This window comes from Arachis stenosperma, chromosome 5 (assembly GCF_014773155.1).
Source record: "Arachis stenosperma cultivar V10309 chromosome 5, arast.V10309.gnm1.PFL2, whole genome shotgun sequence".
NCBI classification, from domain to species: domain Eukaryota; kingdom Viridiplantae; phylum Streptophyta; class Magnoliopsida; order Fabales; family Fabaceae; genus Arachis; species Arachis stenosperma.
This window is the reverse complement of record NC_080381.1, coordinates 946,573-968,800: the sequence shown is the minus strand read 5'-3', so window position 1 is coordinate 968,800 and position 22,228 is coordinate 946,573. Positions and strand designations below refer to the sequence as shown.

At 32.4% G+C, this 22,228-nt stretch overlaps 3 protein-coding genes across 5 annotated transcripts; all 3 read right to left on the bottom strand.

Annotated features, from left to right (window-relative positions):
• Positions 1 to 2,408: 2,408 nt before the first annotated feature.
• On the bottom strand, positions 2,409 to 4,535 carry LOC130982465 (uncharacterized). Of its 2 annotated transcripts, none has more exons than XM_057906480.1 (6): positions 4,215 to 4,535; positions 3,977 to 4,012; positions 3,345 to 3,384; positions 3,176 to 3,215; positions 2,934 to 3,062; positions 2,409 to 2,752 (listed from the first exon to the last, which is right to left on the bottom strand). In XM_057906480.1, the coding sequence occupies exons 1-6, from the start codon at positions 4,310 to 4,312 to the stop codon at positions 2,544 to 2,546; spliced, it is 552 nt and encodes a 183-aa protein (XP_057762463.1). In that variant the 5' UTR covers positions 4,313 to 4,535; the 3' UTR covers positions 2,409 to 2,543. The 2 variants fall into 2 exon arrangements, with proteins under 2 accessions (XP_057762463.1, XP_057762462.1); XM_057906479.1 differs by having other exon boundaries at positions 3,152 to 3,215; positions 4,215 to 4,522.
• Positions 4,536 to 5,887: 1,352 nt separating this feature from the next.
• On the bottom strand, positions 5,888 to 9,587 carry LOC130979762 (protein SPT2-like). Of its 2 annotated transcripts, none has more exons than XM_057903300.1 (10): positions 9,495 to 9,587; positions 8,918 to 9,017; positions 8,585 to 8,817; positions 7,973 to 8,090; positions 7,728 to 7,802; positions 7,524 to 7,647; positions 6,883 to 7,418; positions 6,633 to 6,769; positions 6,424 to 6,510; positions 5,888 to 6,232 (listed from the first exon to the last, which is right to left on the bottom strand). In XM_057903300.1, the coding sequence occupies exons 2-10, from the start codon at positions 8,936 to 8,938 to the stop codon at positions 6,118 to 6,120; spliced, it is 1,446 nt and encodes a 481-aa protein (XP_057759283.1). In that variant the 5' UTR covers positions 8,939 to 9,017; positions 9,495 to 9,587; the 3' UTR covers positions 5,888 to 6,117. The 2 variants fall into 2 exon arrangements, with proteins under 2 accessions (XP_057759283.1, XP_057759284.1); XM_057903301.1 differs by having other exon boundaries at positions 8,918 to 9,132; positions 9,495 to 9,526.
• Positions 9,588 to 11,982: 2,395 nt separating this feature from the next.
• Positions 11,983 to 18,952, bottom strand: LOC130979761 (phosphoenolpyruvate carboxykinase (ATP) 1). The gene is made up of 11 exons (XM_057903299.1): positions 18,541 to 18,952; positions 16,248 to 16,432; positions 15,610 to 15,763; positions 15,433 to 15,517; positions 14,707 to 14,807; positions 14,171 to 14,469; positions 13,733 to 13,906; positions 13,494 to 13,559; positions 12,702 to 13,050; positions 12,451 to 12,619; positions 11,983 to 12,350 (listed from the first exon to the last, which is right to left on the bottom strand). The coding sequence occupies exons 1-11, from the start codon at positions 18,801 to 18,803 to the stop codon at positions 12,207 to 12,209; spliced, it is 1,989 nt and encodes a 662-aa protein (XP_057759282.1). The 5' UTR covers positions 18,804 to 18,952; the 3' UTR covers positions 11,983 to 12,206.
• Positions 18,953 to 22,228: the final 3,276 nt, after the last annotated feature.

Here is a 22,228-nt window from a genome sequence, read left to right as displayed (position 1 = left end):
AGTTTTGCCATCTATATTCCATTCATAGACATTATTGGCATTGAAGCTGACAAAACCTAGTTCTCTTTTTTTGAGAGCTAGATCAGGGGCAGATAAGCGATTATAACTGTAGGCAGAGGGTTTGGTTAAACCCTCCCACTTAGTCATAGAATTGGTCATGATGGGGCTAACTTTGAGAGATGATTTGTTGGAATCATCACTTTGGTCCGAAGAGGATTCATTAGAGTCGTGGCCGAGGGCATTAATGGTCTTAGATGAGCGAGTTTGTATACGAGATGTGAATTCACCAGAGTTTGTAGGAGTTTCAGGGATAGTACTAAGATGATTTAAAAGTTGGTCGATCTTTTGCATGACTTCAGAATCGCTGGATTCTTGTTTTAAAATAGAAGTTTTAAGACTCTGTTTCGCCTTGCTACTCATTTTGAAAGGTCTAAAAAGGGATTTTTCAATAGTTTTAGAAGTAGAGGTTTCAGGTAAATTTTTTAAAGTCAAAAGAGATATTGGAGATGAAAGGTTGTCATCCAAACATTGTAAAAATCTATTAGTGTAATTTGACTGTTCAATGAGATTTTTAATATCTTTTGGGGCGACAGCTTCATCTACATTTTTTGTTTTAAATGGAGAGGCCATAACTGGACTATGTCCTTCCGTATTTGAAATAACAAAAGATCCTTTTGGAGGAAACTCAGATCTGATCAAATTTCCATCTTTAATTTTTCAAGTTGAAATAACATTTGCAGATGGTGAAATCTTTTTATTTTTAAAAGGATAATTAATATTATTTTTTATGGAATAAGCATGAAACCATTCTAAGAAAGAAATATGCATTCTGATATCATTGAGAAAATTGTAGTATTTTTCTTTAAATGATGAAATTTGGGAAGCTGTATATGTACGTAAATACCATTCTCTATGGAGATCGTACTCCTTAGAGTAAAAATTTTTACATAAGGCTTCTCTGTTTATAACAAATTCTGTGCTACCCATGGGTATCATCATTCATAGAAGAATATGTTGGAAATTCAATAGATTGTAAATCAACATCATCATCTGTTTGATAAAATGGTTGAGAAATGTTTGAATTATTTTGTACGCCAGAAATATTAATTCCAGAATTTGCAGATCTAAAAATTTTTGAAAACTGAGATTGTGAAGTCACAGAAAAAGATTTTCTTGCTGAAGCAAAATCATTAGATGTTCCTGCTTCAGATCTGAAGAAAAGGAGTTCCGTCTGTCAAAGAAAATCTCTACTCTTCCTGACTCATCTTGTTTTATTTCTCGTAAGAGAGGTGTTTGTCTAGGTTACGTTGGAATAGCTCGATCAATTGACCATGACTGAGGGAGGTCAATTTCATCCCACTTTATGAGCCTTGGGACTGTGACGTTAGCTTTTGTCATGTCTGTGACAAACAAAGTAGTTTCACGATCACTGGATTTAAGAAGGACTCTAGAATTACAAGTGTTCATGACCTTGTATTGAATCCTATAGATTAAAGCGACTGGGATAGATCCTTCTTTCATGTTAAGACCATGAATTCGGATGTTTAGAAAAAAAAAGAGTCAAGGATGTTAATATCTAACAAACTGACTGTTTTGTTTGGAAAACAGTTGACATAAACCGGACCATGCCCTAGACTTGTTTTTACTGTCCCGATTAAGGAATCTTGGAAATCGTTGTGCCTAATGTCTCTGAGACACATAAGGATGGAAGCATTAAGACCTTCTCTGATGAGAGGTTTGACAGTGACCTGGACACATCCTATGTGAAGATATTTGTAGTGACCTGGACACACCCTATGTAAAGATATTTGCAGTGACGGGTACGTTCTCTGACAGATTATTTGGTTAAGAGATGGAATTCCTCACCGGAGTCTGGTCCTAGAGGAATATTATTTTCCGCGGTTTTGATAATATAGTCTGATTTTCTTTTGTTGTCATCAGGAACATATAACTCATCTTGAGGGATTTTGGGTATTTCCCAATTATCTATATCCCATATAACTGTTATTTTCGTTTACGCCTTCTTCCCCTTTCCCTCTTTGATCCGCTTCAGGCCATCTAGTATCAGAGCTTGATGGGGAAGTATGAATATTATTATTATCATTAAACTATCTCTGAGGTTCATGGATCTGGAAATTTACTATCTAATCTATTATTCATGTTCTTATATTCTGTACATATGAAACAATGCTTTAAATTTAGAAGTACAGGCTGTTTAATCTTATCACTTAAAGGGATGGTAGAAATTAGACAGTAAGACTAATTTGACGATGTTCATGAAGGTGATAAGATCTGAACGTAAGAATTTCCGGTGGCTATGGATTTAAGGTTTCAAAAAAAAAAGTTAAAAATCCCAAATTCTAAAATTTGAGTGATAGTTTAGTGATACAATATGAAAATGTGAACAATATGAAAACCACTCCTGAATAAAGTTGATACAAAGAGATCAATCAGATTTAAAATATCTTTGACAAAGGGAAACGGTAGAAAATTGTTGTGAGGATCAAAGAAGAAAGAAGAAAATCGCCAAATGATGGCAGGATTTACTTTTTGCTTCCATATGAAAACTGACGAAGTTCCTCAAGAAGTTCAGAATCTCCTTTGTTTGCAGTAACATTAAAATCATCATATACACCCACCATGTGGCTTATCACCAATCTTCTTAATTCAGATGCTTCCCCGGGGCTAATCACATTGTTAAGGACCATTGAGCCTATCCGAAGCAGCAAATCCGAACAACCTGATTGGTTATCTGGTTTACAAAATGCAACCAAGACATATATTATTGCTAAAATCAGAATCATAATATAACTTAGTTAGCAGAGATATGAAATATGACATGACATCAGAAAATGGTTCCATGACATGAATGAATTAACAATTGACCAAATATATTGCATGAGCCACAAAAGCAAATGCCACGATGCAATCACCTCTACCAGCACCAGCCATCTTTTCCGCTTCTAATTTCTCTGCCAGACTAAGTAGAGACTGTTTTTCTCTTTTTGTTTTGTGAAGTTCGTCTATGATCTTGAGCAGCTCGTTGTTCAAGGATATTATGTCTGCATGCCATAAGAATAAACAAAAGCTATAAGTTGTTAAACACTTGGACGGAGAACAGAGAGGTATACTAGCTAGTGAAGGAACTAACTCTGCTCAAATTCTCTGAGCATACCCAAAAAAGCTGGCGTTGCATGGTCATCACCGGTTATTGGCTATAAAGATTGTTGATTGATAAGGGAAATATCAAGACTAGCAAGGCAGTGGAACGCTTGCAAAATAAGAAAAGGAGAAACTGAAAGGAATGTGAAGAATGCAACATAATTGGAACTACAGCAACATACCTTAGATTTCTCCACATTTTTATCACCCTCAATCTCTAACCTAAGACACACATCACCAAAATTAATTCCAACTAACACTCACCTATGTTGAGAAAAGTAGCAAATGTTGAGGAGTTAAATCTCAATTTGACCCCTGAAATTTAGTTCGATGCTCAAAATGACTCTCACAATTTCGTTGGCCCCAATTAGAACTCCCAAATTTGCAATTGTGGCTCCGGCTTGCCCCTGCTATCATTTTCGTCACCGGAATTCTGATCTGACGCAATTGCATGACATGGTGGACACTACTTAAACGACGACGCATTGGTTTCGCACCCAAACCCTTTGGAAACCACGTAGTGTAAGGGTTTTCTTGATGTTTTGCAACTTATGATCGTCGTAGTAGAAAGAAAAAGAGTTTTAACCCACAAACACTGAAACGACGTGATTTCCAAAGGGATTGAGTGCGAAACCAATGCTTTAGATCAGCATTCTGGTGATGAAAATAATGGCATGGGCAAGCTGGAGCCATAATTGAAAATTTGGGGGGTTCTAATTGGGACCAACGAAATTATAAGGGTCATTCTGAGCATTAGACCAAATTTCAAGGGCCAAATTGAGATTTAACTCAAATGTTGAGAGATAACACTTACCTATGTTCATGATAGCCATTGACATCCTGATTGTTCCTAAGAAGAATCAAACAGGCTTGTGAGATGAATTGCTTCAATTATGATCAATCAATCAATGCAAAACAAGAAAAATGACAACTTTGTACTCAATGAGGCTTCAAAGTGGGATTTTGAAGACACCCCACTAAGATTATCATTAAAAGACACAAGAATTATGGTACAAGAAGTAACAACAACGCAATGAACTGTGAGTAGTTACCTCAAGCAACGGAGAGGTGAAAGAGTGGTTTGTTTTGAAAATGAGAAGCAAGGAGATGAAGGAATCCCAAGAGCGGCGTTGAAGAGTGTTGCCATCATCACAATCACTGATTCACATCCAATAATTCATAGAAAAATTGCCTTGCAGTAACATGATATATAAATGATCATGGCGTATAATGTGTGCCTCGTTGAAGTCACCACCACAAACGACAAAGACGAAGCATCATCACATTCACATGTCATCAGCTCTGAATTTTCTCAGCCGTAAAAATTGGATTTTCGTAACAAAAATTCAAGCCTCGATTTTTGCCTAAAAGTTTGTTATGACAAATTCCAAGAGGGAAAAAATAAAAAATGAGAGTTGATTAGGTTAGCTTAAATGGAAGGTTTATTGGAGAAAATCTTGGTCGTTTAATATTTTTAAATTTCTATATGACAGAATTTTGTGTTATATTAAAAAGTAGATTCTAGAGGTGATTCTTTGGAACATGGGATTCTAAAAAATTATTGGAGAAAAATTCTATTGTACAATTAATTGGGAACAAATTAACTTTTATTTTTAGTTTTACGACTTCGTTGGAAACAAATTCAACTTTTTTATTTTTATTTTAATGAATTTGGCGGGACAAATTCTTTTTTTATTATTTCATAAGGTGGAAACTCAAGTGCAGTCGACTTCACGTAAAGTTGATAGTTGAGAGCCGTTAGATGAAAATTTAGTCAAATCAGTCAAACCATTTAACAGTTCTCAATTATCAACTTCACGTGAAGTCGACTGCACCTGAGTTTTCACCATTTTATAAATATAAAATTTAGTGAAAATTATTTGTCAATACAAAATAAATAATATATTTTATTTATTTTACTGCCAAATAAAAAATTTGTTACAAGGATTTCATTTCTATAATTTACATTGCACTTTCAACCGACAAAAATATCAAATCATTCTAAAATAAATAATTATTCATTCACACAATTTTTCACCATAATTTCTCATTCTCTTAAAAAAAATATTGACGCTTCAGTGTGATTTTATTTTATATGCTGTCAATCGATAAAAATTACTTTTATATATATAAAAGAATGACATCTAGGAAGCATCATCTAGAGTAAATGATGAAATTTGTGTCCTAAAAATAGTTATAATTAGGTATTAACGTAATAAATTTATAAAATTAAATTAAATAATTTTAAATTAAGAGATCATAGTATCTCAAGATCTTTCCTCAATTTAGTATTAATTTAATTTAATATAATAATATAAATTTATTATTTTAACAAACCACATTAAAACAGTCACAAAAAAAAACCACATTAAAACTGTTAGAAATTTATTGAAAAAACAAATATAACAAAAAAAACTAATATGACTAATTTAAAATTTTAAAAGACAAATTTATCGAATAATTTTACAAATTAGATTTGACCATTTACTCTTTTCATCAATTTTGAGAGCGACATATATACCGTATGATTCAAATTCCTCAAATATCCTTAATTATGGTTGAATTCAAAATTCCATGTAAAAGTAAAAGGGAATTTTTAGAACCAAAAAAGAAAAATGATGTCAAGCCGTTTTACGCTGACATTCTAAGTGACGAAAGATAAGTAAATGTGAAGGGAAAATATACCAAAAAATTCTGAATTCTGAACCCATTGTGGTTATATGGCTGGTATTAAATGAGAAAATATTAATTCAAAAAATTATACAACTAGCATTATTCATTTGCTTTGTTAAAAACATTTCCTTCCCCAAGTACATCAATCTAACATTGGATGAAAATGACGAGATATTTATGATCATTGATGAATTAACTCAAATCCAACAATAATACAGAGGATTGGAACAGGGCAATTTCACATTTGAACATAAAAAAACAAACAACATTGGGTGTCAAATGCTATTCACCAACCCTTCGCTTCTTCAACTTGGCCAATTTTCTTCTTCGCTCTCTTTCCTCCTCCGCTTCTATCAACTTAAGTTGTTCCTCATCTTCTTTTCTGGCTATCAAGGCACTGCATGCGTGATATTACACGAAACAATCAATTCCCATAAAATTTTACTAGATATAACTATTGAAATACAGCATTTGTATGGCAATCAGGAAATCATCAGGGGAAAATAGGGAGTCATGTCTCCGTGATGATACATGAATTAGTAATTATGGAGAGAGAATGTGAATTATAACAAGAAAAGAGAAACAAACCTTTTCCTTTCCTCTTGCATGATTTCATCAAATCCTGCCTCCATATCATCATCGTCATCGTCATCAACAAATCTGTTGGGGTTGTAACTGGAACAATAAAACAACACAAATATTAGCTACTAAAAATTAACTGGAAAATTACCCAATTAAAATCAAGTAATTAATTATAGCATTATAAAATTTAAAAAGAAAAATAAAATAGAGCTTACTTGAACATTGATCTGATCATTGATCTAACATCCACCTCATCCTCCATATCATCGGAGTGTCTCTTCACACCCTTATTCTTGGGGCGGTGATCCCGTGGATCAGAATGCTTTGGATTTGGTTTAAGTGGTTTATTTATCTGTCAAGCAAGTTAACATAAATATCTTAGCATATATCCATGGAACAAGTTCATAGTAGAAATATCCAAATAGTCATTAATGTGTAGTACTGCCAGTAGCATCACTGCATCACCTGAGTTTTTGTTGATGCCACTGGTTGTTTTGGTAACAGCTTCGGTCTATTCTGTTCACGCGGGTCTCTTCTTGGATCCACATTTTGCCTAACAGATGAATGAACCTTAGAAGGGAGTGATTTCTGCGTTCCATTGACAGGTCTTTGCATGCTGTTGACAGGTCTTTGCATACTGTTGACAGGTCTATGTGTGCCATTAACAGGTCTATGCATGTCGTTCACAGGTTTTTTCATAACAGGTGCTGAAGATTTATTCCCCATGGTACTAGCAGGCACCTTTGGAGGCAACCCTTTTGGTCCCACTGGCCGACCTGGTCCATTTCCACTATTACTACCAAGCTGTTTTCTAGAATCTTCTGGTGCCTTTCTGATTGGCTTACTGGCAGAACTTAACTTATGATTCAAGTCTGGTTTGGGAGGCAATCGATTCCCTCCAGGAACTGCTCTCCTTTCCTCACCACTGCTACGAACATGCTTGCCACCACCATTGGCAACAAGTTGCTTATTCCTTCCAGCAAGTTGAGCTGGTCTTCCCTCTTCAACATCAGCAAAAACCCTGTATAAGTTTCCTCAATTACAGTAATATGTTCTAAAACCAACAAATTAACACAACATGAACAATTATGCAAGCAGCAACATACCATTATTGCGTATAGATGTATTCTGAGATGGTGACACTTTTGTAGGAGCTGGAAGTTCAGCATCATCAGACATAAGGAATGAGTAGTCTCTAATAACTTTGAGTTTCTGGGCTTTAACTTGCTTCTGTAAGAAGACAGTTCATCTCATTCATTACAGGATATGGAGGCTTAGAAGTTTCAAGATGTTCACAATAATTATAATACCTCGCTTGCTTTGGGCATCTGACTATGAGTCGAAGACTTTACACTTCCATTAGATGCTTTATTTGTGTTCTTATTCTGCACACAGGACAATTATGAGAAAGCAACATCACTATCACAGAAGTACTATAGAGAGGGAAAATAAAAAAGGAACATCCAACTGCTGCATTGATTTGTAGAAGAAGCAACAACAGATCATATAGGCATCCAGGTAACCAAAAAGCAATACAAAGGCTCTGAATGCATACCACATGAGCGGCTTTAGAAATCCTGGCTGCCAAATCCGGGTTTCCTATCAATGACTTGCTCTCTTCAATTACTCTCTGTGAAATAACAGGTTGAGAAGGGCCAAAGAAGGATCCATAACTGCAGCAACAGATAAACAATGAAGAAAATATTTTGTGATTATTCCAAATGTCATTTATCCAGGCTATGCTACCACAAACTATATTGATAAAGAGAACAAAGCAGGTATAACTCCTTTTTTGGGCTAAACAAGAAAGAAGGATAAATAAGAGATCTCTAGACAAATAATCATAAGTTGAAGATAGAAATTTACAAATGATTAAAATAACACCCATGAAAGCTTGAACAAACAGCACAATGGGATGATGGGAATTATATCCTTGAAAAACAGATTTCATATACATCCTGCCATCAAAAGCAATTTCTTCAACTAAATGCCACGACATTGCAAGAGCAGACATAAGGTGACCAATATAACTTATTTAAGAACAAAAAAATTTGAACACTTCAACCATATCCTTTGATCAACAAATTGAATAAGTTTTCAAACGATTGAAAAAATAGTTAAATTAACAGAGAACAAAGATATTATCAATGTAAATGGCTCAACTCACTTATCATAAGGAAGTTTCTTCCTGGAATTAGAATCGGAGAGGGAGGTACTACTCTCCTTCTTCATCTTCTTTCTAATTGATTCTTTCAGCTTCTGCCTCAACTCAAGGTACTCCATTTCTTCCTTTGTTGGCTTAGGTCTTTCCTCATCATATTCTGCCTCCTCTCCTTCCTCTTCGTACTCTTCACCTCCCTCATCCTCATAATCATCATAACCTTCGTAATCATCATACTCCTGAAGTGGAAAAACAATAATCAATTGGGGAAGAGAAACATCGAGGAAAAGAACACACTAACAGCAAATTCACCCCCTAAACTTGATAATTCTTACTTACATCTCTGTCATAACCCCGCATTGATCTGTACGAAGAAGACAGTCACCGATTACAAAAACGCTCTTGGAGAATGAATGAAACTTCGATTGAACCTTCTATGCTGGTACCAACACAAAAAGACAATGCAAACTCAGCGTTAGATTCGAATCCGACTCTTCTCGCCCCCACTGTAACTGACAGTGTGAACAGCGAGAAACAAAAAGGACCCAATAACCCTGCAACACGAAATTCAATCTTTTAAACAAAAATACTAAAATTAGGGTTACAGATTGAACAATTCGCTCGAATAGGGGAAAAATATCCCGAGCTCGATTTTGATTGATCCCCGAATTGCCACACACTTAGAGACCCATCAAACCAAATTGAATTTATTTGCTTTACCCAAGGAACAAAACGAAATCTTATTCATCGGAGGCGGCCAATGGAGTGGGAATTTCGGGGGGTTGCAGAAAATAGTTAGGTCAAAAAACCATAAACAAAGGAAGCAGAAAGATGATAAATTGCAATGGTGAAATAAACAAGTAGAGAATGAATGGAATTGGAAAAATTGGAGAATTGATAAAAAGAAAGAGCATACCTTTGTTGGTGTCTGCAGAGCTGGGTGGAAGAACGATTAGGGCAGAAGAGAAAAAGAGGAGAGAAATTGTTGGGAGAAGGGGTTTTTATTATGTCGCTCTGGAAAGTTCCGTGTACACCTCTCTCTCTCTCTTACCTTTCTCTTTCTCTCTCCTCCGACCCTACCTGGGCCCATTAGTTAAAAAGTATTTGGGCTCTGACTTGGTTTGGCCCATTAATTATTTTCTTTGGGCTGGTTTAGAAGCAATCGAAGACTACTTGATCCATCGCCTTCGGGAGCATCCAACAAAAAATATTAGACCTATTTTAAAAAAATTTAGTTTAAACTACCAGTAGAAATGGGCAACAAAAAAAAAATTGAAAAAAAGTTTGATCTAGTGGTTAACTCACTCATTTGCTTACGCTTACATAACTGTCCGCATTTGAACCCTGTCTACCTGATAAAAAAAAGAATCATGTCTTATACATGTAGCTAGGGGTGTGCATGGCCCAACCCGGCCCGGTCCCGAGCATTTTAAGGACTAATTTGGTGTGATTTCATCGGGTCTAGGGTCGGGTAAGAGTCTCAAAAATAGACCTGGTTATTATTTTGGCTCGGGTCCGGGTCATGGCTCGGGTCGCCCGATCATCCTACACAATTAATATTTTGTGTTATTAGTAATGGATGATGGCTATTCTTATGTGGAATTTAAATATTGTAAACCTTAATATTTTGTATTATTAGTTATTATAAGACTATAAGTTAATGTTTTATATTTAAAATGCATAAGATTTTAGACTAATGCATAATGTTGTGTTATATGTATTGATTTAAATATTTGGTGTTATTATACAATATTAGTATTGATTATGGTTATGCTTTAATTTTAGAGAAGAATTGGTTCTTGTTATATTTTTCTAAGTGAATTTTACCATGTCAAATAATAGTTGGAGCCTTGAAAATTTGAATATTTTCACATGCTAACTTATAAGAAGGTATCAATGTAATGTAATGTTAATGACCCGGTTTTCACCCGGTATAATCATGGCGCGAAAGTGTATAGGTTTCATCGGATCTAGGGCCGGGTTCGGATCTAATAAATAGGCCCGGTATATATTTTGAGTCGGGTCTATGTCACATCAAATCCGATTTCACCCGACCCATGCACACCCCTACATATAGCAATTCATTGGATAGCAATAAATCCTTAATGACCTCATATATGTAGGAGATTAATCTTTAGTCTGCGAGACGGTGAGATACCGTAGAAAGATTTTAAAAAAATTAAAAAATCAATAATAAATAAGTTCTAAAAAATTTTAAAACCAAATAAAAAATCATTAGATATTAAATATATATTTTCAAAAAGAATTTTAGAGATTAAATTTTGATACAAATTTTTACAAACATAATTAAATAAGTGAGATTTTTCAACTTTAAAATTCGATAATTTTATGCTAAATAAATTTTTTGTAATTTATTATAATTTTTGAATAACCAAATTTTAAAAATGAGAGAAATAGTCTAGTGATCAAAATATTTTCGCAAAAATTCGGATTAATGTACAAGTCTTTTGGCTATTGAATATTGATATGCTTGCTTTTAATTTTAATTGTACTTGTTTCTGTCAGGTAATGATATTGAAACCTTGAACAAAAAAAAAAAAAATAATAGAAACAAGAATTAGTGTTTCAGTTTCAGACACTTACATACAACAGTTATTTAGATTCTAGTCACATTCATGTTTTCCTTATATTACTTTCTATATGCTTGGATTTAAGTTAGTATCGCCAATGGATGATGGATATCATATAAACATACAAATGTTTTTACTTTATTAAAATATAGGTGAGTTTTTCGGTATTATTTTGATGCACTCTTGATGTAAACTCTATTGTATTGTATATCACAAGTTTTCTTTTTTTGGTGTCTATATCACAATTTAATTATGTGTTATTCTTCGTAAACTTGTGATATCATGAATTCTTGAGTTAAATCCAATGAGTGCGTTGGTTTGTTTTATCCGAGAAAATGTAACTTTTGAATAAAAATAACGTTTTTAATTTTGCATAGCTTTTTTTTCATATAACTTTTTTCAAGACGAAGTAAGACTAAAAATCAAAATCTCTTTTTGTGAGAAGCCAATTTGATGTGTTTAATTATTGTTTAAACAGAGTCCCCTGTAATTGCATGTAACCCCACAATGGTGATATTAGGATTTCGATCTCTGAACACTGCATCTTTTTGCATAAAATAAAAATAAACTCTTGGTCTGTTGTTGTTGATACTATCATTGTTGTTTTTGATGTTGCTGCTACTTGTTTTTGTTACTATAAATATTTTATCATAATTACAAATATTGAGATAATAATTTACAAAAGGAATCATTAATTAAGAGCAACTGCCAATTAAGGAGAAGATTTTTTTTTTTTGGTGAGAAAAGGAGGGGTGAAAACCCCAAACAAGAATTGAAATGGCAGCTTTAGAGTTAAAGGAGAAGAATTGAAGATAGTAAAATGAGAAGCAGTGAATTCCATTCATGTGAAAAAGTTAGAAATGTAGCAACACTTCAACTTTACATATGACTAAAACCAAACCAACTAAACCAAAATTATTATTAGAAATGCAATATATAATATGTTTATTCAACCACATATATATATATTTCCTAACAATAATAATAATCCCTTAATCCCAGCCACCCCCACTTAACACAGCATGCATTCTCCATTTTCAAAACACTGGTCCAGCTGCCAGAATCTCTTCAGTGAGTTTGTTGTCCTTGCCAATCTTGTGATTGGTGAATGTCTCAAAATTCTTCTTGAACAACCCAGCAAGCTTCAACAGTGTTTCATTGTAGGCCTTTTTGTCTGACCACTGGAGAATACATAAATCAAAACAAAACGTTAAATTTAAAGACATTGGCAAATGATAGAAAAAGAAAAGTGTTTAATACAGTTGAAGAAAAACTACTAACAGTGTTAATAGGATCAAGAATTTCTGAAGGGACCCCTTCAACTTCTGTTGGGATCTCAAACCCAAAAATCTCAGTCTTCTTGTACTCAGCATTTAAGAGGCTTCCAGAATGAATAGCATCAATGATTTTTCTTGTGTAGGGTAGCTTGATACGGCTACCATAACCATACCTGCATTAAACAAGTAAATAATCATATTAAACATGTAATCAACTAAAGCCTTAAAAAGGACAATCATTCCGACGACGCTTACCTCCCACCAGACCAACCGGTGTTAACAAGCCAGCCGGTAGCGCCGTGCTTCTCCATCTTCTCAGCAAGCATTGCAGCATACTTTGTTGGGTGTAGCATTATGAAAGCAGCACCAAAACAAGCTGAGAAAGTTGCTGTTGGCTCCTTAATACCATCCTCAGTGCCAGCCACCAAAGCAGTGTAACCACTGATGAAATGGTACATGGTCTGTGCAAGGTTTAGCTTACTGACAGGTGGTAGCACACCAAAGGCGTCACAAGCCAAAAGTATAACATTCTTTGGATGAGGACCAACACATGGCAATTTGGCATTTGGAATGTACTCAATAGGATAAGATGCTCTTGTATTTTCTGCACCATAAAATTAATCAATGTTCAAATTCATCTATAAAATAGTTTGCAGTCAGAATGTTTGTCCTTATTCAATTGCTTTGTAGACATCAACATTTTTCTTGGACAAACGTTTGGGTCTCTATTCAATACTATCCTTATCCTTACCAGATGACAGGAGGTTTATGTCAGCAACATTGAGGTTATTTTATATGAGTTGACCTTGCACTTTTTTAGATTAGTTTTTAATTTAAGTTATCAAGAACTTGTTTTAAAATCATATTAAGAATTAAGTAAACTGCATGTTGTTGTTATGACTGAGTCACAACATAAGTCATCATCTTGTGATATACTTAGCCACTTAATTGGAACTATCCAAAATCATTGCATAATCAGAAACGTGGTCAAACTCAAACACTGGATGAGTATAAGCCAAATTCATCTTAAAAATAAAATTTATGTACCTGTAACTGATTTGTCTGAGTAATCAACCTCTCGGGAATGCTCATCAAACACCACGTTTTCCAAGACTGCCAATCACACCAAATAAAAGATTAAATCAAAATGCATTTCTCAATTCTCACTAGTCCAAAGTATACTTTGACAATCCACCATTCAATCTCTTTGATATCTATGCTTAAATTTTCTAAAGTGTCTCTTCAACTAATCCTATGGCCATTAATAAGTGATCAAATAAGATTACCTGTGCCAAATCTGATTGCATTCCAAATATCAGGCTCTTTCTCCTGGCAGAGATCAATGCATTTGGCATAGCAGCCACCTTCAATGTTGGATACACCTTTGTCACTCCAACAATGTTCATCATCTCCAATCAAGAACCTATTGTGATCGGTAGAAAGGGTGGTCTTTCCAGTACCTAAAATAAATAACAAAATAACAATAAAAGAAAGACAACAAAAAAGGACTCATTAGTACCTTGAAAACAGTAACAAAAGCATAACTCATATATCCATAGCTAAACATGGTTGAAAACATGAACAAACAAGCAATGAAGCAAGCACACTGGATTATGGCCACACAATCATTCATAGGGAGAAGGAAAAAGGAAGGAACATATCGTATGAGGGAGGGGCGATCTGTTTTTGGCGACGGCTTTTGATCCACCGGCTAGATACTATACCTGAGAGTCCAAAGAAGAGAGCAACGTCGCCGTCTCTTCCCATGTTGCATCCGGAGTGAAGGGAGAGGATTTGACGCTTAGGCATGAGATAATGCATGACACTGAACAGGCCCTTCTTCATCTCCCCGGCATACTGCGTGCCGAGGATGACCATTTCCCTCCTAGCAAGATTAAGGTCTATGCTAGTGGAGGATGTCATGTAGTGAGTGTAACGGTTACAGGGGAACTGTCCAGCATTGTATATAGTGAAGTCCGGAGTACCGAAATTCTCCAGCTCTTCCGGAGTGGGTCGGATACACCTGTCACCGACCCAGTTATCCAAATTGTACACTAAACTAAACTAACAAGCCAATGCCAATGGTAGGGAACCACTTCCTCCACTCATCAGGGACTATATTGTATATATAATATATAATGTATAATGTAAATAAGGCTTTCAACGATTGGGTACTTATCTGGCCGGCTTATACCTTTTTCTTCTGAAGGAAGAAAGGATAAACAACATGTTAAATTTCATGCTAGAGTTTTTCACTTACATGTTGTGCATGAACAAGGAATGATAAGCTCTTGCTGATACTATCCTCACTTTGATTTTGTTCTCAGGGTCCCAATTCAGGAATTGGTCATTGACAAAGACCTGCACAACAATCACCAGTGTTAATCACTTCATACACACACTAGTAGCAGGGAATTGCAATTAACATGTATCAGATATTATCAGATAAGATATGATAAGGTTGAGCAATGATTCCAGAACAGAATAGAAATGGGTGTATATATAAATTGGATTTAATTTTCTCACAAGGGCAGTGTGATGAACAAGTTTTACATGGGTATCTAATATTAATACACCAACAAAAATAACTATTTTTCAGATATGAATAATCTAAAAAAACGGATGCTATTAAACAGATATCTATTATCTTCAATTTCTGAACAGTATGAATATGACAATATGACATATCCCATACTAAATGCAAGGCACCGATAACAAGAGCCAATAATAATAATAAATTTTTAAAAAAGGAACAACTGAAAGGAAATTATCGGAGGCTGAGATTGTCCTGCACATAAGGGATCAGATAAACTTTTGCGTGATATTGCACCACCATTCCATACCCAATACCCATATCACTATCTTAAAAAATATGAGATAAGCCACCATCTTTTATTTTTATTAAAATAAAAAGTGACGTAAGCTTATATACATATATATTAAAAAAACATTGGAATGACGGAGGGAAATGGGAGATAAATTTAACCTTGTCGAGAGAGTTCAAGTAATCGACGGCTCTTTCTCTGTTCACCATAAAAGTGTGCTCGTCCATCTCAATGTTAGGGGAGCCCCTACAAGTTACCAAAATGGTCATTTTTATTATCTAAAAATTAACCACTTTTATTTTTTAAATAAGAAAATTTGGTTAGAACATAGTACTCACTTTCCCCACCAAAGCTCATTCTCAGTAACATCATCCTTAACTACGCGCTTGTCCCTCGGAGAACGCCCTGTCTTGGCACCAGAAAGTGTTGCCAATGCCCCTGTGGAAGTGATGAACGATCCTTTCTCATACTTAATTGCTTGTTCATATAATTCTGCATCGCAATAAGCACAACGGTTATCTAAATTCACACTAATAACATTATACCATAGTCTATATTTTAATTATATGACTCAATTAATTAAGAAAGGATTTTTCTCAACAAGTGGGGTTAGGGTTAGGGTTTACTTTCATGTTCATTGAATTAAAGTACTTTCATTTTTCAAGAAGTCAATTCCCAAATAATTAATGTGGCTATGGAAAAATAAAATAAAACCATGGTTGAGAAATTCAAATAGATGAAGTTAGAAGGCGTCGTTGTTATGAACTACAAGCTTAGCTTTCGTACAGGGAAGGTACATTAAGATGATGTTATACCTACCAATAATAATTAACAGTGAATTGAAAAGAAAACAACTAGAAGTGTGATGTAACGACATAAGAAGGAGACTTGGTATACGATAAGAAGATGGATCGAGTAAATAACAGAAGTTAGAAGGAAATTAATTAATAATTAATAATTAAATAATAGTATATACCAGCTGGGGAGAGATTGTAGAGGACATGGGTGAATTTGAGAGCACTGTCGCTAACAGCGATGGTTGGAGTAGCAACATGGTGGTGGTGGTGGTGGTCGTGGTGCACTTGTGATTCTGACTTCTTTGCTGGGTCTCCCTTCACCACCTTTGGTCCAGTTTCTCTCGTCAGTGACGCCAATGATGCACTGTCAAAACAAATTCATAAAAACAAGAAATTTATTACTCGTTACTTATTAGTAATTTTTTTTAAGTAGCGTAGTTATATATAAATACTTATATATATATAAAATTATTCCAAGATCTTGTGGTTGCAGTCACATCAGAACTATAATTAAATTAAATACTAGCTAGATATTGTAGGTCAGCTTTAAATTTTTTTTGTTAGATAAAATCCGTTTCTCCAAAAATAAGAATTTATTTTTTTACAAAAGGTTAAAATCTTAAATTGAGGGGAATTTCCTTTTATAGTGCTGTTTCCCAAGCATCTTGGCTGCTATAGGTTCTATTTATGTAACAAAAATTTGATTGATTTTGTGTTGGAAGGCCCACTATGATTGGGCCCCACATTAACAAAATGAATCAAATCAGAGCGTTTGGCATCATCAGATCCATCACACTTTCTCATTCAAATACGTTACATCACACGTGTATCGTAAATATAGCCCCACCGCGCTTTTTCCTCTCTCTAACACTAAGGGTGTGTTTGTTTGAGAGGAAAATGGGAGGAAGGAAATAGGAAGGAAAGAAATTGTTTCCTTTGTTTGGTTGAATGGAAAAGTTAAAGGGAAAAAATGAATAGTGTAAAAAAATGGGTGGGATCCATTGAAAATTTTTTCCCTCCAATGATGGATGGAAAATGGAAGGAAAATATATTTTGTATCAATATTCTAATATTATCCTTTAATTTTTAATATATTTTAAAATATCTAAGGATAAAATTGTCTTTTCATAACATTATATACTATTTCCTTCCTTCTTATTTTCCTTTCATCCAAACATATCCAAAGAAAATAAAATTCCACTCAATTTCTTTCCTTTCTCTTCTTTCCTTTCTATTTTCTTCCTTTCTATTTCTTTCCTTCCAACCAAACAAAGCCTAACATTACGGAGACCGAAAAACAAGAAAACTGGTACTAAATTATATTTTTATATTATATTTAATTTAAAGTATATAAAATTAAATTATTTTATTTTATTTTATTTATTTTAAGATAAATATAAAATAAAAAATTTCAGAAAATTAAAAATATTATAAAATTACAATTTTGTATGCTAAAAACATTTAACTATTTTATATTTTTAATCATTAAACATATAATACTAGATCTCATCCTCTTTTTGAAAATAAACACTTTCTAACTTCCCGTATTTTCCGCACGAAACAAATGTCTTGACTATAAAAAACAGAACTTATATACTCATTAATCAACCCAATAATTATGTGAGAATTTCCCTCCCATAACTCGATCTTCATGCTAAAATAGGAAATACGAGTATGTACGACCTATCTATAATACATCCCTGGATATGTAATAACGAATAATAGAAAACTGAATGTGAAAATATATGCATTTTGTAGTCTATTTATTTTTTGTTTTCTTTTGAAAAAGAGCCTTTTAATTATATTCATTTATAAGAATAATTATTCATACGGAAAAAAAATACAAACTGATTATTTTAGTGACATGGCAACTATCAACATATAATTAGTGTAAATTCTTTTTATTCTGTTTAAATATATTATTATTATTACTAACATATTAATAAATATTAATGTATTTATCAATTTACATTTTTAAAAAATAAATATATACAATTATAAATATAAATTTAATTAAAACGATAAATTTATTACGTTCATATATTAAAAGAATATAGATTCAACTTTTAGATATAACAAAATATTTTTTAATTATAAATAATAATAAAAAGTAAAATTATACATCAAAATTCTCGTATTTTCATTATACATTGGCTACATATAAATGTAATTATTATTATCAACTCATGGTGCTCCTGTACATATAAAATCACTTAAATATATATTAAAATATAAATATATAATTATTAATTTTTAATATTTATTTAATATTTTATATTAATTTTGATACATGATAATGTAAAACATTTTATATAATTTTATAATTATAGACATTTTTTTTAAAAATTATTCACAAAATCTGTATTAATATAAAAAATAATTATTTTTACTAATAAATTGTGGTATAATTTGACGTCTGTGTAAAACAATTTTATACCGAAAATACATTAAAATTAAATTCATTAATATTACCTGATTGACTGGAGTTGCTGTTTCTGGCGCTCTTGTTCAGAGAGGGTGGCAAAGGGAGTTTGGGAGCTCGTAACGGGAGTGGTAGGTGCTGATTTCTTCTTCTGAAGAGAGTGAAGCTCATCAATCGTCTTAGCCTTCACCGTCGGACCGCTGTCGTCGTGACAAATCCCGTTCACATGCTTCTTATGGGTATGAATCGCCGGAAGTCCGTTCCTCGCCGTCCCGTTACCGTTAGCCACGTTTCCATTTCCGCTTGATGCCATCTTCTACACACTTGTATAATAAACCCCAGAGATTGGAAATGAGAGAAGAAAGATCTAATAATGATAAACGAAGGAAATGGAAGGAGAAATAAACATGGAAAGTGGAAAGATTTTGTGCTGTTTAATTTTTTCGAGTGAGGTATGAACAAGGGACACCAAAAGGTGATGGGAAATCTTGTAACGATGAGGTGATCCTTTTATAGGGTTCAGTGACACACCAAAAACTTAACCATGGTTATAATTCTTAACTCTAGTTGAGGGTGACTATGGTTAAATCCTATCCCGCAAGCGCAAGGTTCTGAAAAGAGAAAAATTCCAAATTTCGTATAATCCCGGAATGAGAGTTGGCTACAAAGTCATCAAATGAGTAGAAAATAATCCTGTGCTCCTCTTCTCCTCCATATGCTACACACGCATTCCCGTATTCTCAAAGAAAAGTTTATTATATATCTATGAACACATTAACAATTAGTTATTAAATTAATTATTATATGTTTATGGATAAATTTTATGTCTTTATTAACATTAACACTGAAATTTTGAAATATTTAATGTAACTTATATATTGAAAAAAATATTTTAGATTTTTGGGGTGACTTAAATATCTTAAGATTTTTTTTGCTATAGTTAAAGCTAACCCATTCATTTTTGTGCTATCGAATAAAATATTGATTGACTAATTAATTGATAAAAAAAACCTATATACACATAAAAAGAACGAAAATATTTTATAACAATAAAAATCAATCAAAATTTTTCCTCCCACACTTCTCATTTTTTTCAACCTGACAAATAATAATAATTATTGAATAAGATATATGTATTAATTGCATTAATAGTAATAATAAAAAATATTAATAATAATTAAATTCTTTTACCAACTATTATAAATTAAAAAAAGATTTCATCTATTACTAATAATTTCATTAAATCTGGTGATTTCTTCGATTATCATGTGTGTGCAAATTTTTAATTACTCTATTATGCACAAAACTTTTTTAATTTATTTATTTTAATTTGTTTTCTTTTCTTATTTATTCATCCAGTGAAAATAGTTAAAATATTTATAATTTAATATTTTAAATGTAAATAACATTTATAATTTTATATATATAACATTCATAATTATTTACATATAATATTTATAATTTTATACATGTAGCGTATATAATTTCAAATATATAATACCCAATTAAATGATCAAATAATATAATATCATGTATAAATTAAACAAAACAAAATGTTTTCATAATTGAATTTATAAGAATTATAGGTGAAATTAAAAAAGCATAAAAAATCCAACTAAAAATAATAAACAACTGAATATTATTGATTTTAGCCACATGAAAATTTAAATTAAATAGAAACTGAAAAAATAAAAATACAATGAAACGGAAAGAACAAATTCTAAAACAAAAATATTATTATTTTCTTCTCTTTTCTTTTGTTTTTCATAATCATCGTCATTATTATTCATTTTTTTAACTAATATGATTTATTTGACGTGCTCTATCGTCTAATCTCAATTATCTGACCTATTTTGCATTGTATCTTATTCATTTAACTTTTATATTTTTACTGTAATTCTTTTTACCAACAGTTATTTATATTAATGTCGTCACGTCTCTTGAGAATGTAAATCAATTTTATTTTCTACTAAATACAGGTATAAATATATGCTTTCAAGATTTATAATATTTGATTTTAAGATTTTGAGATATTTTATGTAGATTGTATTTTGAAAATTGTAATTTTTATTTGAAAAAATTGAATAATTATGGATATAATAGAGAAGAATATAAATAGAGAATTTTTTGTATTGTAACCACACAAAATTTGAAAATTGATATGTGATGTAATTAATTGAATTAATCATTATGATGAAGAGAAAATGTATCATGTTATTTAATTTTGGGATGATAGTAAGTGTTATTTAGAATGTATTTTTTTAATCATTCATGAGTTATAATTTCTCGTAGGTCCGTAGCACTGCTATAAAAAAAAATCTGTATTATGTATAAATTTATATAATTTTTATGAAAAATATTAAAACTAATTATCATATCATTAAGATTTATTATTTTTGGTAATTAATTTTAGTTATTAATTTAATTTTTTTAATTTAATAATTTTATAATATATTTTAATTTATATTTTTAAATATTAATAAATAAGAATAATAAATTTTTATATTTTTATTTTATTTTTACTATATATTTTATATTTTAATATATATTTTATACACATAATTATTTTAGTTGTTAATTTTATATCTGATTTTTTATGTACTCGTTATCATTTATAAGTAATATGGTTGATTAATGAAAGACTGAATTTTAGTTATTGTGTAAAGTCCATTAATAAGGAAAACGTGGGGATTACGTATATATAGTGTTGAATTAGTAATAGTTAAAATGGGTTTTAAGTGTGAGTGTGATGCGCGTCAGCAGGTTTAACATTCGGACATAGCAACAAGAAAGGATGGCGAATTGGCGATGGAGGTGCCACATCAGACGTACTTGGCCCCAACCTGTCCGAGGTTTAAACAAAGAAACAATCACACGCACATCCCCACACATTCCGATCCAATTTTTCCAATTTCCACCGCTACAATATAATACTTGAGTATAATATGATTTCTATTTTTTTTTTTTTTACCGATGATTTAAATATAGAGAGAGTATGATATTTCAATTATAACTCATTAGCAACATAAGTTATTTGATTAATAATTTCTTAATTACTTTAACCAATTAAATTAAATCATCAACAACTTGGCCATTTGAACAACTTGGCATTCCTTTAATTTAAAACAATCATTTGGGCTATGAGCCTATGACGTGCCGCTGAATGAGATTTTTCTTTTTTGGCTGGAAGTAGCTGGAATGAAAGTTGCTCATATTTGTTTCATTATGAATAGCGTGCAATGCATAGAGTAGGGTAAGGATTGAAGTCAATTCTAATCTTAATTTTGGGTTGAAATTTTTATATAAACTTAACTTTATTTTATTTGCGCGTTGAAAATATTCTAATTCTAATTATATTCGCTCTTAACTCGCGGATAGCCGACCCTACCTGCGGATTAAAAAAGAATACAAAATTATTATATAATTTTATGATAATTTAAAATAGAACTAACTTCTATGTAAAAAAAAAGTATTAAATTATCAATTAATGATTTTTTTAGTAGTTAAGGATCTTTTACATTTAGTGAGAGATCTTTAGTTCAACATTCATTTAAAATATATTTTTATATAAATATATAACATATACATATATAGGATGCGGGTAGGTCGGGTAGGCTCAACCCGCACCCTACCCGACCCGCACGAGAACTCAACCCGCACCCTACCCTACCTGCTGCGGATCGGGTGGAGTCGAGTTAGGTACCTGCAAGTAGGGTACATGTTACCACCCCTAATTAT